Here is a 14,142-nt window from a genome sequence, read left to right as displayed (position 1 = left end):
TGCTAAAACAGAGGCATATGCTACTTCGAATTTTTGAATATTTTTTTACAGAAAATCTCCCTACCCCTTATCCTCCCCCCCCCCCCCTCTTCCTTGCACTCATGTACACACCAGTTAACCAGAACACTGTTGTAGAAAGGGTTCCCAAACCCTTTCCCATGCAGGCAAAGTTTTCCTTCTTACTGCAGTTAATCTCTCCATTTCACATATGTATCTCACCTTGGTGATCCAAGTCACCATTGAGGGAACCTTAGGTGACTTCCAGTTCTGTGCTAAATTTATGCGAGCGGCATGCAGGGATCCTCTCAACAAGAGCCACTGGTCAGACGTGATGCCCACTGGCCGCTGCCCAAGTAAGAAAACTAACGGATGCCACTGTACAGATTTGCCAACCCAGACCTGAAGACGCGCTTGCACCCCCTTCCAATAGGCCTGAGCTTTAGGGCAGGACCACCAAATATGACCCATGGTCCCCATTCCACCACAATTCCGCCAACAGTCTTTGGGCACATGGGCGAACATGTGATGCAGTCTGACCGGAGTCAGATACCATCTGTAAAATACCTTAATAGCATTTTCCTGCATTGTCACAGCTAAAGATGAATTCAAGATCTGTTTTTCCAACGCCCGCCACCCTGCATCTGATAAAGAAAACTAATTCCTGTTCCCACCTCTTCCTATGGAGTACATATTGTTTAATATTTATCACCTGGTATGCGTATAAACGAGATATCATTCCACGCGATATGTTTAAGTCTACACAGAGCTCTTCCATTGGATGGATGTCACGCTTCATACACCCTATATAGCCTTGTCCTAGCAAGAAATGTTGCAACTGTATATAGGCATAACGGTCACCAGGCCGTAGCCCAAAATCTTCCACCAACTTTTCAAAGGGTACCAGATTTCCTCCCACATGCAGCTGTCCCAACAGGTCCAACCCAAAATCTGCCCATTTGCTAAATGTAGTGTTCCCTATGCCGGGCTCAAACATAGGGTTGTCTACTATCGGGGCTAAGCCCGACACTGGTGGTTGACGTTCCGGAAACATAAGGTCCCAGTAATGGAAAGTAGCCTGTACCGTAGGCGGGAACCTATCTACTCGTCCTCTATACTTACTAGCAAACCACATTATATGTCCTAGCTTTTGAGTTCCCACCAAGGATTGTTCAATATCTACCCACAATTTATGATCTTCCTTCTTGAACCAGTCTATCGCCGCTCTGGACTGCGCCGCACAACAGTACCAAAACAGATTTGGTACCCCCAACCCTCCCTCACGCCTGCTTTTATAGAGAAAGGCACAAGGCAATCGCGGTCTCTTTTGATTCCAAATAAAGCGAATCAATAAGTCCTGCAGTCCAGAGATGAAAGTGCGAGATAGACGCAAAGGAAGGACCTGGAATAGGTACAGAAGATGAGGCAGAATGTTCATTTTTATCGCCGCTATCCTCCCAAACCAGGATAATCCCATAGACATCCATTTATTCAGATCTTCCTGCACTTCCTTCTTAATTGCCGGATAGTTTGCCTCAAATAACTCAGACAGGTTACTCCTTATCTTAACTCCAAGGTAGCTTACTTCACGCGCTTCCCACTTAAATGCAAAGGACATGTTCAGTGTCTCCATCAAACCCTGAGGTACTCCCACTGCCAATCCAATAGATTTACTAGCATTTAACTTGTAACCCGATACCCGAGTGTAGTCCTCTATCTCTCTCAATAAGTTAGGTAGAGAGACCAGTGGGTTCGTCAGGGGCAGAAGCACGTCATCTGCAAATAATGCAATTTTATATTCCCGCGCCCCTACCCTTACTCCAGCAATAACCTCGTTCTCCCTAATAGCTGCCGCCAAGGGTTCCATCGCCAGGGCAAACAGTAAAGGGGACAACGGGCAGCCCTGCCGAGTTCCACGTCCTAACTCAAATGCCTCCGAATTTCCACCATTTACTCTCACACATGCTTGCGGGGAGGAATACAGGGCCTGTATCCAGGTTCTAAAAAGCTGTCCAATCCCCACTCTATGCAGGACCTTGTCCAGGTATCCCCAGTGTACCCGAACGCTTTTTCAGCATCCAATCCTAGCAACACTGTGGGCCTGGCTTTAAGCTGAGTGACATACAAAAGGTCCACTGTTCGGCGTATGTTGTCCATGGCCTGTCTTTTAGCTATGAATCCTACCTGGTCTGGGTGGATTAGGCTAGGAAGCACACTGCCCAATCGGTTCGCCAACACTTTTGCCAAAATTTTGACGTCCGTGTTTAGAATCGATATAGGTCTGTATGAGGAACACTCAGTTGTATCCTTGCCTGGCTTTGGTATTACCGCCACCCAAGCCTCCATCATGGTCTTAGGAAGAGGTGCCCCCTCCCTCACAGAGTTGATTATCATTGTCAGGTAAGGTGCCAGCTCACCCACATATAACTTAAAGAACTCATTTGTGAAGCCATCTAACCCTGGCACCTTCCCCGTGGACAAGGCTCTTACAACCCTAATAACCTCCTCCACCTGCACCGGTTCATCAAGCTCCCTTTTTTGCGATTCAGAAAGGACCGGCAATCCCCTGGCCACCAAATAGTCATCTATTCCCCCAGTCTGTACAGTAGCATCCTCCCTATAGAGGTTCTCGTAATATTGGGCAAATCGTTCCCTAATTTGAACGGATTTGTGCATCATGTCTCCCTTGGCATCCTTTACTCTCATGATGTGTCTATTTGCTCTCATTTGTCTTAGTTTAGTAGCCAACATTCTTCCAGGCTTATTAGTACAAGCATAGTAAACCTGTTTCATTCTCTCATTCACAAATTTCAAACTCTCCTCATACAACCCTGCGATTTCCAATCTCACCGCTTGTAGCTTGCGATAGACAGCTACAGAGCCAGAAGCCCTATATCTATCTTCCAAGACCCCCAGCCTTTCCATGCATTGAGCCAGGCGTACTCTATTACCTCGGGCTTTCCGACTCGCACATTTAATAAAGTGCCCTCTTGAGACTGCCTTAAATGCATCCCACACCATACCCAGTGTCGGGCCTGAGTCCATATTGATATCAAAATATTCTTTCAGGACTGGGATAAAACTAGCCACTGTTTCCGGATCCCGCAGCAAACAGTTGTTAAAAGTCCACCTTTTGTCTCTCACCTCCTCCCGCAAAGAAGGAATGACAGTCCAGACTGGGGCATGATCTGATATAGTAATGTTTCCTATTGTAGACTCTTCCCCCCCTTCAGACAGAGTTTTATCAAGAAAAATATAGTCTAGTCTAGAGTAGGTGAGATGTACCTGGGAATAAAAAGTGTAGTCCCTCCCTCTAGGGTGTCCCATTCTCCACACATCATACAGTCCCATCCCTTCTACAAAGTTGGCCAGAGCCTGAGATATTCTACAGTCCGTCTGGGAGGGAAGAGCTGACTTATCAAGCCTGGGTTGCATAGTGGCATTAAAATCCCCCGCCACCAGCACCTTACCTCTGGCGAAGGCCTGGAGTTCCCTTTGGAGCCGCAGGAAAAAATGTTCCTGCCTCTCATTTGGCGCATATACATTGACCAATGTGTACTCCTCCTGCTCCATCTTAACATGCAGAAAAAGAAATCTTCCCTCCCTGTCCCTTCTTGTATGCACAATCTGCACCTGAACATCTTTATGAAACATAATAGCCACCCCTCTTTTTTTAGCCCCGGATATATCCGAAGCACAGACCACCTGTGGGTATTGTTTAGAGGACAATAACCTCTCGTGCTTTTTTAAGAAATGAGTTTCTTGCACAAAAACCACCTGTGGTTGTACCAAACATAGTTCACGCAATAGTCCAAGTCTTTTATAAGGAGAGTTTAGTCCCTTTATATTATAAGTGAAAAACTTATAGCCCACCATTAGCCCTCCTCTGATCTAACCAGCTTATGAAAGAAAGGTGCATATTTTTCCCTAATTCCCCCCCTCTCCCTCCCAATCCCTCCCTCCCCCTCCATATCCACCCACCAGGCAATACCTTCCAGCATTGCATGGGAAGTTAGAAGAAAGCAACTCAAGAGGCAAACACACTACCCTGTCCCTCCCCCACACTTCAAACACATCCCCACCCCTTATGTTAAAGCAAATGTATATCCTATCCCCAACTTTAACCTTCCCACAGAACATTAAACTTCTCTCAATCTCCCCCACTCATTTTTCAAGCCAGCACCTATCTTTGCAATAGATACAGTCATAATCATAGCACCAGAGTCCTCGGTAGGCCTTCAGGTCTGAGTTCTCGGTGTCTTCGTTTTCTGTGGTACTCTCTTCCACTTCTGAAGGCGCGCCTTGGTTGTCGAAGCCAATTCTGTAGGCAACATCTCTGATGTGGTCAGGCCAGCCTCGTACAGGCACTTCCATGCTTCAGCCACTTTCCGCTTCCGACACTGTTGCCCCTTTAATTCAAAACAGATGGCAAATGGGAAAGCCCATCTATAAGCAATTTTTTCTTCAGAACCTCGATCACCGGTCTCATGACGCGCCTCTGTGCTAATGTAAACACAGAAAGATCTTGAAACACAGAGACCCGTGCTTCATTGTATTCCAGGTCTGGAAGCTTACGTGCCTTCTGCCACAGCATTTCTTTAAACACACAGGAGGAGAAACGAACAAGAATGTCTCTGGGTCTGTTTTCCACTCGCTGACCCTGCACTCTATGTGCTCTATCAATAGCTGCTGCAGCAGGGTCCCAGGCCTCCCCCATGATTTTTTCGCACAGGTTCCTCACCAGCACCGGAACATCTTCCATGCCTCCATTTTCAGGAATTCCGCGGAACCGCAAATTGTGCCTTCTGCCTCTGTTCTCGAGGTCATCTAGATTGTATTGAAAGTCCTCTGCTTGCTCCTGCATCTGTGAGACATGCGAGTTCAACACTCCATGTTGCTCTTCCTGATCCTCCATCCTCTCCTCCAGAGTTTCCACTCTACCCGCCAGTTCTTTCAAGTCTAAACTGAGAGCGTCAACATGCTCCAGTATTTCAACCCACGTTGCTTTTATTTCATCGTGGATCGCCTCCAAACACTTCGCCAGATCTGCTGACGAGCTCTTCTTTGAGGCGGACTGGCGCGATGCCGCATGTGAGGCGGCCGAATCGGAGTCAGACATCACGGGAGAAGCGTGGCGCGAAAGGCTCCTCGCGTTTTGTCGCTTTGGTGCACACTCGCTTCCCCGCTGCTACGTCGCCGATATTCTGCTCATGTTAGGCAGCAGAGTGTCTGGATTGTCGCCGAATGGGATTTTCGCTAAAAATAAGCCTCCAGTATCGCTAATTATAATGCGTTAAGGTAGGGAAGTGTGGGAGCTAGAAATCTAGGCAGCCATTTGTCCCCGTGACGTCACTTCCTCTTCCCAGTTCTGGCAGTTTTAACATCAGTTTTTCAGATTATACAATTGCAATCCTAATAAGTTCTCATGTTTGTGCTTTCAGTATGTGTTACTGAAATGTTACTGTAATACTTGGATACCGTTACTATGTATATGTACTACTGGACCTCCCATAAATTAAAACCAGAGGGACTTCAGCCATCCCCCCCCCCCCCCCCCAAAAAAAAAAAAAAAAGAATTTATGAGTCCCTTAGGTGGGGACTTCTCTCATGTGTAGGAAATGGGTCTGATAAGCCAGCTGAACTTTTTCAGAGAATACATCTGGCTCAGACAGAATCCCAGGTGTACTCTGACTCACTCTGGGTCTCTGCCTGTTTTAACCTACTGACACTGATGCCATGCTTTGAGTGAGGGTGCTGCAACACCGAAGAAAATGAAATACATTATAACCAAGTTACAACCTATCCTCTGAGTGAGAAATTACAAACAAAATGGAAATCACAAAGAAAAAAATAAGGAAAAGGCACCAAAGAGCTAAATTAATTGCACAAAGAAACCCCACAATTAGATCAACACCTAACCATCACCAATTTGCACAGCACCATTTCCATCAAGATATTTTAGCAGCCAAGTCTTACAGAAAATATAAAGAACATAAGAATAGCCATACTGGGTCAGACCAATGGTCCATCTAGCCCAGTATCACGTTTCCAAACAGTGGCCAAGCCAGGTCACAAGTATCTGGCAGAAATCCAATTAGCAACATTCCATACTATCAATCCTGTGGCAAGCAGCTGCCTCCCCATTCTGTCTCAATAGCAAACTATGGACTTTTCCTCTAGGAACTTGTCTAAACCTTTTTTAATCCCAGATACCGCTGTTACCACATCCTCTGGCAAAGAGTTTCAGATCTTAACTATTTGTTGAGTGAAAAAATATTTCCTCCTATTTGTTTTAAAAGTATTTCCATGTAACTTCCTCAATTGTCTCCTAATCTTTGTACTTTTGGAAAGAGTAAAAAAAAAAAAAAAATCGATTTACTGCCACTCGTTCTACACCACTCAGGAGTTTGTAGATGTCAATCATATCTCCCCTCATCCGTATCCTTTCCAAGCTGAAGAGCCTTAATCTCTTTAGCCTTTCCTCATATGAGAAGAGTTCCATCCCCTTTATCATTTTGGTCGCTCTTCTTTGAACCTTTTCTAATTCTGCTATATCTTTTTTGAGATGTGGAGATCAGAACTGAACACAATACCCAAGGTGTGGTCGCACCATGGAGCGATACAAAGGCATTATTAGTATTTTCGGTCTTATTCACCATCTCTTTCCTAAAAATTCCTAGCATCCTCTTTTTGGCTGTCACCGCACACTGAGCATAAAATTTCAGCATATTATCTACACCACCAACTAAATAACATCTCTTCAAAAAAAAAAAAAAAAGTAAAATTCTCCACCCAAAGTAACTGATGCATCCTTAAGGTTCTACTGTGTCATCCTACTAATATATGGGAAAAATCCACTCACTGACCCACAAAGAGGCTGTCCCGTAAGGGAGAGACAGGGATAGCAGGCGACATGAATGGGCAGACTGAATAGACCATATGGTCTTTATCTGCCTTCATTTTACTATGTTTCTATGACAGTTAATTATACTTCATGCCAATCTTTTATTAAAAGCTTGCAACCCCACCTTACAAAGCATCTTACAAGAAAAATGAAAAGGGCAGCTCATCTGTTACTTACAAAAAAAAAAAAAAAATAGCAAGGAACTCTGACAGAAATAGAGTTCTATGGGGCTCATTTTCAGAAGAGAAAACATTTGGACAAATTTCTTCTCAAAATGTCTAAATTGGTATTTGAGAGACCTATTTTGTTTATCTTGCTAAGGATGTAAAAAGAATTGAAGCGGTGCAAAGAAAAGCTACGAGGATGGTATGGGATTTGCGTTACAAGACGTATGAGGAGAGACTTGCGGACCTGAACATGTATACCCTGGAGGAAAGGAGGAACAGGGGTGATATGATACAGACGTTCAAATATTTGAAAGGTATTAATCCGCAAACGAACCTTTTCTGGAGATGGAAAGGCGGTAGAACTAGAGGATATGAAATGAGATTGAAGGGGTGCAGACTCAAGAAGAATGTCAGGAAATATTTTTTCATGGAGAGGGTGGTGGATGCTTGGAATGCCCTCCCGCGGGAGGTGGTGGAGATGAAAACGGTAACGGAATTCAAACATGCATGGGATAAACATAAAGGAATCCTGTGCAGAAGGAAGGGATCCTCAGGAGCTTAGCCTAGAATGGGTGGCAGAGCTGGTGGTTGGGAGGCAGGCCTAGTGCTGGGCAGACTTATATGGTCTGTGCCGGGGCTGATGGTTGGGCGGCGGGGATAATGCTGGGCAGACTTATACGGTCTGTGCCAGAGCCGGTGGTGGGAGGCAGGGAGAGTGCTGGGCAGACTTATAAGGTCTGTGCCAGCGCTGGTAGTGGGAGGCGGGACTGGTAGTTGGGAGGCGAGGATAGTGCTGGGCAGACTTATACAGTCTGTGCCAGAGCTGGTGGTGGGAGGCGGGGATAGGGCTGGCCAGACTTACACGGTCTGTGCCCTGAAGAGGATAGTACAAATAAAAAAGTAGCACATATGAATTTATCTTCTTGGGCAGACTGGATGGACCGTGCAGGTCTTTTTCTGCCGTCATCTACTATGTTACTATGTTACTATGCATGTCGCCTGCAGTGTATCCAAATCACAAGGGGACATGTTGGGGGAGAAATTAGGGCAAGCTTAGGGCGTTCCTAACACAAAGATGTGAATACAAATAGTACATACCAGCCTCTGACAGCTTCAGATGTTATAGCCAGTTCTATTAGAGCAGCAAACAGGTCCCTGGAGTATTGTAGTGGTCAGTGCAGTGCACTGTAGAGAAGAGGACCCAGGCTCATCTCTCTACTACTACTATCTCTCTACCTGTCATACTTGTTGTGGAAAGTGTGAGCCTTCCAGAACCGACACAAACCCAACTGTACCCGCATATAGGTGCCCCATAAGGGCTACTGCAGTGCTGTAGTTGGGGGTGGTGGGTTTTGGAGGGCTCAGCAAACAAGGTAAGGGGGGTAATGGTGAGATATGTACCTGGGAGTTTTTATATGAAGTACACAGCAGTGCCCCATTGTTCTCTTGGGATGTCTGTGTTGCCAGTCTACTAAGATTGCTGGCTCCTCCTAGATCCCAATGGTGATTTTGTGCGTTTTACTCTTGGATGTCTTCTCTTTCGAAAATGGACCAAAAAGATAAACAGAGCACAAAACCACCTAGCATGTGGCCAGTTTCAGGGGGAAAAAATGATACACATTCTGCTGTTCTGAAAATAGCTATATTTCCTATTCGGATTTGGGACATTTAGCACAATATGTACAAAGTCCATCTTAAGACGTTACATCGAAAATGCCCCTCTATGTGTCCAAATATATTTCTGCCAAAAAAAAGCTCATGTCTTCATCTGTTACTCCTATCTATGTTTTCTTCCACAATTGTGAAAAATCATAACAGTTGGTAAAGATTTACCTGGCCTTGGAACAGGTTGTGCCACTGGAGTCTGAGTCTTTCTGGCAGACGCTCCTTCCTATTAAAAGAATGATAATTTTAGAGAAGAAAAAAGTTTCTACAGTGATAATCTTCTGCACATATCTCTGATAATAATTCTTTGGCTAGGAAAAATTGCTAATAAAAGCTTTTTCAGGAAATACTATATCTGGAAATCCCATACATTTGATAGCCTTAGTATTATTTTTAATACATTATGGAATAACTTGGGAAGGAGCTCTAGGGATTCTAGTAAAGGTAATGGAACAAATTCCAATTCTGAATCGTGTGTGTGTGTTCAATTTGTAACCTAAGTTCAATTAATGCACACTGAAACCAGAATTTTGCACCCAGGGATAGAGTGATGTGTGAGATTACCAGATGGCAATCCTTAAAATCCTACGCAGATCTGGGTATATCTGGAAAACTTCAATTTTGTTTTATTCCTGTCTTTAAAATCTAGTTTGAGATATAGAATTGTGATCCAAAACTTAAATTAGGATAACTTTTGAAAATTAACCCGGCATACAGAAAGACACTTCATTAATAACAGGTCATATTAGAGTTTCAGTTGTAGCTGACTCACGTACAGTGCTGTATTGAGCAGGGACTGTCCTTCCATGTTAAATTGTACAGCGCTGCGTAACCCTAGTAGCGCTTTAGAAATGTTAAGTAGTAGTAGTACATATAAAATCAACATTAATACAGCCACACATTTGCATTTAGATATAAATTATTTTGTACCTGAAATTATGAAATGTTTAAGCAGAACTTTGCCTACATATCAAATTACAAAACAGTGGGCACAATAAAAATGACACTGCTTGCCCATAACAGGTATTTTCCCCAAAACAGCAGGATACTAGTCTTAAATGACTGACAACACTAAGGAAATCTACTGTAGCAACATTTAATTTTTGAAAGGGTAATTCATAAAATGAGAAAAATCAGTAAAAAAAAATAAAAAATAAAAAAAAAAAGCTGAAAGGCTCAGCCCAAAGGTTAAAATTTAAATCAGGCATGGACATTGTTTAAAAATACCATTTTGGAAGCCCAGAACAGATGTATTCCACGTATTAATAAAGGTTGAAAGAAGAGCAAACGACAGCCAGCACTGTTAAAGGGAGAAGTGAAAGAGGCTATTAGAGCCAAAAGAACATCTTTCAGAACATAGAAAAATGATCCAAATGAAGAAAACAAAATGCAACATATGCACTGGCAAGAGGGTGGTCAAAAGAGAATATGAAGAGAAACTTGCCTCGGAGGCAAAAACTCATAGTAATAACTTTTTCAGGTACATCAGAAGCAGAAAGCCTGTGAGGGAATCTGTGGGACCTTTAGATCATCAAGGAGTAACAGGGGCACTCAGGGAGGACAGGGCCATAGCAGACAGGCTGAATGGTTTGCCTTGGTCTTTACAGAAAATGATATGTGAGATCTACCTGTACCAGAGAGTTTTCAAGGGTGACGATGCAGAAGAACTGAAAGAAATCTCAGTGAACCAGGAAGATGTATTCAGCCAAATGGTATACACTCCAAGGTACTGAAGAACTCAAATATGAAACTGCAGATCTACTGTTAGTGATCTGTAACCTCTAATCATCCCTAGTACCAAAAGATTGGAGGGTAGCCAGTGAAACACCTATTTTTAAAAAGGGATCTGGGGATGATCCAGGAAATTAGACTGATAAGCCTGATGCCAATGCCAGGCAAAATAGTAGAAACTATTACAACGAATAAAATCTTGCCTTACCAATTTGCTTAACTTTTGCATTTGCGAACAGATAACTATGAGCCAGTTGATGTAGTGTATCTAGATTTTTAGAAAGCATTTGACAAAGTCTCTCATGAGAAACTTCTGAGAAAATTTAAAAACCATGGGATAGGAGAAAATATTTTGCTTTGAATTAGGAACTGGTTGATGGATAGAAATCAGAGGGTAGGATTAAATGGTCAATTCTCTCAGTGGAGGAGGGTGAACAGTGGTGTATCTCAGGGATCTGTACTGGGACTGGTACTATTTAACATATTTGTTAATGATCTGGAAATGGGAATGAGTGAGGTGATTAAATTTGCAGACAACAAAACTATTCTAAATTGTTAAAACACATGCAGATTGTGAAAAATTGCAGGAAGACCTTAGGAAGTTGGAAGACTGGGCATCCAAATGGCAGATGAGATTTAATATGGACAAGTGCAAAACATTTACATTGGGAAGAATAATCAAAATCCTAGTTATTTGATGCTATGCGCCACTCTAGGAATCAGCACCAAAAAAAAAAAAAAAAGATTTAGGTGTCATCATAGACAATACGAAATCTTCTGCCAAGTGGCAGCTATCAAAAAAGAAAATAGAATGCTAGGAATTGTAAAATAAAATAAAACAAAGAATATTAGAATGCCTCTATCACTATGGTGTGACCACACCTTTAGTACTGTGTGCAATTCTGGTTGCTGTAGCTTTAAATAAATAAATAAAAAGATATATCAGAATTAGAAAAGGTTCAAAGAAGAGCAACCAAAATGATTAAGGGTATGTGACTTCTCATATGTGGAGAGGCTTAAGAGGTCTACCAAATACTGAGAACAATGTATTAATTGGTAAAGATAAATCAATTTTTGTACTCTTTAGTACAAAAATTAAGGGACACAAGTTACATGGTACTACTTTTAAAACCAACAGAGGAATAAATATTTTCTCACTCAATGAATAATTAACCTCTGGAACTCATTGCCAGAGGATGTGGTATCAGCAGTGAGTAACGGCAGTTAGCGTATCTGGGTTCCTTGAGGAAACGCCCATAGTCTGCTATTGAGACTGACAAGGGAAAAGCCACTGCTTGTCCCTGGGATCAGTAGCATGAATCCTGCTACTATATGGGATTCTGTCAGTCACTTGTGACCTGAATTGGCCACTGTTGGAAGCAGGATACTGGGCTAGATGGACCACTGGTCTGACCCAGGATGGCTGATGTTCTGATCTGATACAGCCTGATATCAGTACGAAGTTCAGAAAGACAGAGCTTTCAAGAAACCTCTTAACACAGAAACAGAGAAAAATGTAGGCAGATAAGCAGTTACAGAGTTTATAGCCCGCTATTACCAAATGCATCCTGCTTTTCCTACATTGGCACTCAGCTGTGGAATGCATTGCCACACCATCTGAAAAGTATTCATGACCATATCAACTTTCGAAGAGCACTAAAAACTTTTTTTTAACAAGACCTACCATAATAATCAACAATAGGAATTCTAACACATCACCAAGTACTCGAAAGATTGATGGTTTTCTGAATTTTTTTTTTTTTGTGGATTATATCCATTATGTTACACTGTTCTATATGTAACTAATTATTTATCTACTCTTGATTAGCGCTTGCCATGATGCATTATTGTAAGCCACATTGAGTCTGCAAATAGGTGGGGAAAATGTGGGATACAAATGCAACAAATAAATAAATAAATATAGTTGAAAGCGGATAACAATAAGAGGAACTAGACCAAACACCAAGGAACATACATTGAATTATCAACAGAATTATACTAATTCACTGTATTCAAAACATGTTTCCTAAAAAGATAAGTTTTAAGCACCTTCTTAAAGCTAATGAAAAAGGTCAAAGCTTTAATCCCATTTGGAAGGTGTGAGCAAAATGTTGCTGCTTCATACATAAAAATTATCTGAAATAATTTCCAGTAGCAGACACCTTTAGGACTAGGAAATATTACAAAATTAGAAATGATGTACAAAATGCATTCTCCCATATACCGGTCTGCATATTAACATCATCATATAATCTGGTATAGCTCTCCATACAATACTTTGAAAGACTACCTAATTTAAACATAATTCATCCCTCAACTGGGAGCCAATGGGTCATTACATAAAATGGAGTAATATGTGAAGAAATGTTTAGTGAGAACACCAAATGCATGGCAGTATTTTGTATAGTTTGCAAACATTTTAAAAGACTCTTAGCTACCCCCAAATATTATAGTATATTACAGTAATCCAGTTTACTCAAAATTAGAGGCAACTACCAATTGAAACCGTTTGCGATTAATATATTTTCTAATTCTTCTTAATTTCTGAATTACCCAAAAACAACTCTGACAAATAATTTATTTGTTCCACCATGGTCATCTGCAACCATTCTGTATTACTTTGTCAACCTGATTTACTATGTAAGCTGCATTGAATCTGCTAATGAGTGGGAAAGTGCGAGGTATAAATGTTACAAATAAATAAATTAGTCAATAATGACCCCCAAAATCTGAATTGATTTTTCTACTGTATATGTTGTATTATTCACTGTGAAGTATGAAATCATCAACATCCTTCCCCAATCAGCAGAAATTTATTTTTTTTCCTTATTAAGCTGCAGCAAATTCTTATCCATCCAAGCACCAATAAAAGACATGTATATTGTGACTTCTGGAAGTTTATACACTAGTTTAGATCTAATTGGAAACAGTATTGTAATGTCATCAGCATATATATAAGCAGTGGTGTGCTGGAGCAGGCTCTCACAGGCTCGCAAGAGCCGGTTGTTAAGTTTTTAAGAATTTTGGGAGCCGGTTGTTAAAGTAGGGCCCTCCATGGCTACTTTAACAACTGGCTCCCAAAATGTGGGCTTGGGCCCCCTGCTGAATTCTCTTTTACTTTGCTGGGGGGGGATGCTGAGCCCTGCCAGCCAAGTAAATAAACTGCTGCTGCTCCCCGCTCCTTGTTTCCAGCTCTGAGCAGCAGGCTGGGACTGCTCCAGCATGTGTGAGAAGTTTCAGCATGCTGCTCAGAGCAAGAAGTTGGGAGTGGTGGCAGTCCATTTATTGGCTGCCAGCAAAGGTATGCCTAGCGTGCCCGCACGAAGGGAGGGAGGAGAGAGAGGCAAGTGTTGCTCTCCCCCCCCCCCCCACCCACCCCTGGCCCTTCCAACTGCAGAGCTGGCTACGTCCGGAGAAAGAGCCTGTTAAAAATTTACCAGCACACCCCTGTATATAAGCTTCCTAACCCAGCTTTTCCGGTGAATATCCTAATGATAGCAGATGATAGCAACATATTAAATAGAAGAGGTGACAGTCGGGAGCCGTGAGGCACCCCACAACTGGGCAACCACCCACCTGAAAGCTCACCCTGATTTTAACTAAGACCTATGAGAAAAAGTCCCTAAACTAAATCAGCACTCTGCCTGATATTCCAATACGGGAAAATTAGGTTCTTAG

General features: G+C 42.4%; 2 protein-coding genes across 2 annotated transcripts in view; one reads left to right on the top strand and one right to left on the bottom strand.

The window, feature by feature from the left end:
* CDC73 (cell division cycle 73) overlaps nt 1-14,142 on the bottom strand; it is a 476,174-nt gene that overhangs the window by 177,202 nt on the left and 284,830 nt on the right. Inside the window, exon 11 of the mRNA XM_030205684.1 lies at nt 8,902-8,959. Coding sequence (XP_030061544.1) covers nt 8,902-8,959 — 58 coding nt within the window. The remainder of the gene's footprint in view (nt 1-8,901; nt 8,960-14,142) is intronic.
* Nucleotides 1-14,142, top strand: part of B3GALT2 (beta-1,3-galactosyltransferase 2) — a 73,842-nt gene that overhangs the window by 14,428 nt on the left and 45,272 nt on the right. The window lies entirely within an intron of this gene.

The sequence above is a fragment of the Microcaecilia unicolor genome, chromosome 6 (assembly GCF_901765095.1).
Source record: "Microcaecilia unicolor chromosome 6, aMicUni1.1, whole genome shotgun sequence".
In the NCBI taxonomy this organism is placed as follows: domain Eukaryota; kingdom Metazoa; phylum Chordata; class Amphibia; order Gymnophiona; family Siphonopidae; genus Microcaecilia; species Microcaecilia unicolor.
The sequence above is the reverse complement of the archived record's forward strand: the minus strand, read 5'-3'. Positions and strand labels throughout refer to the sequence as shown.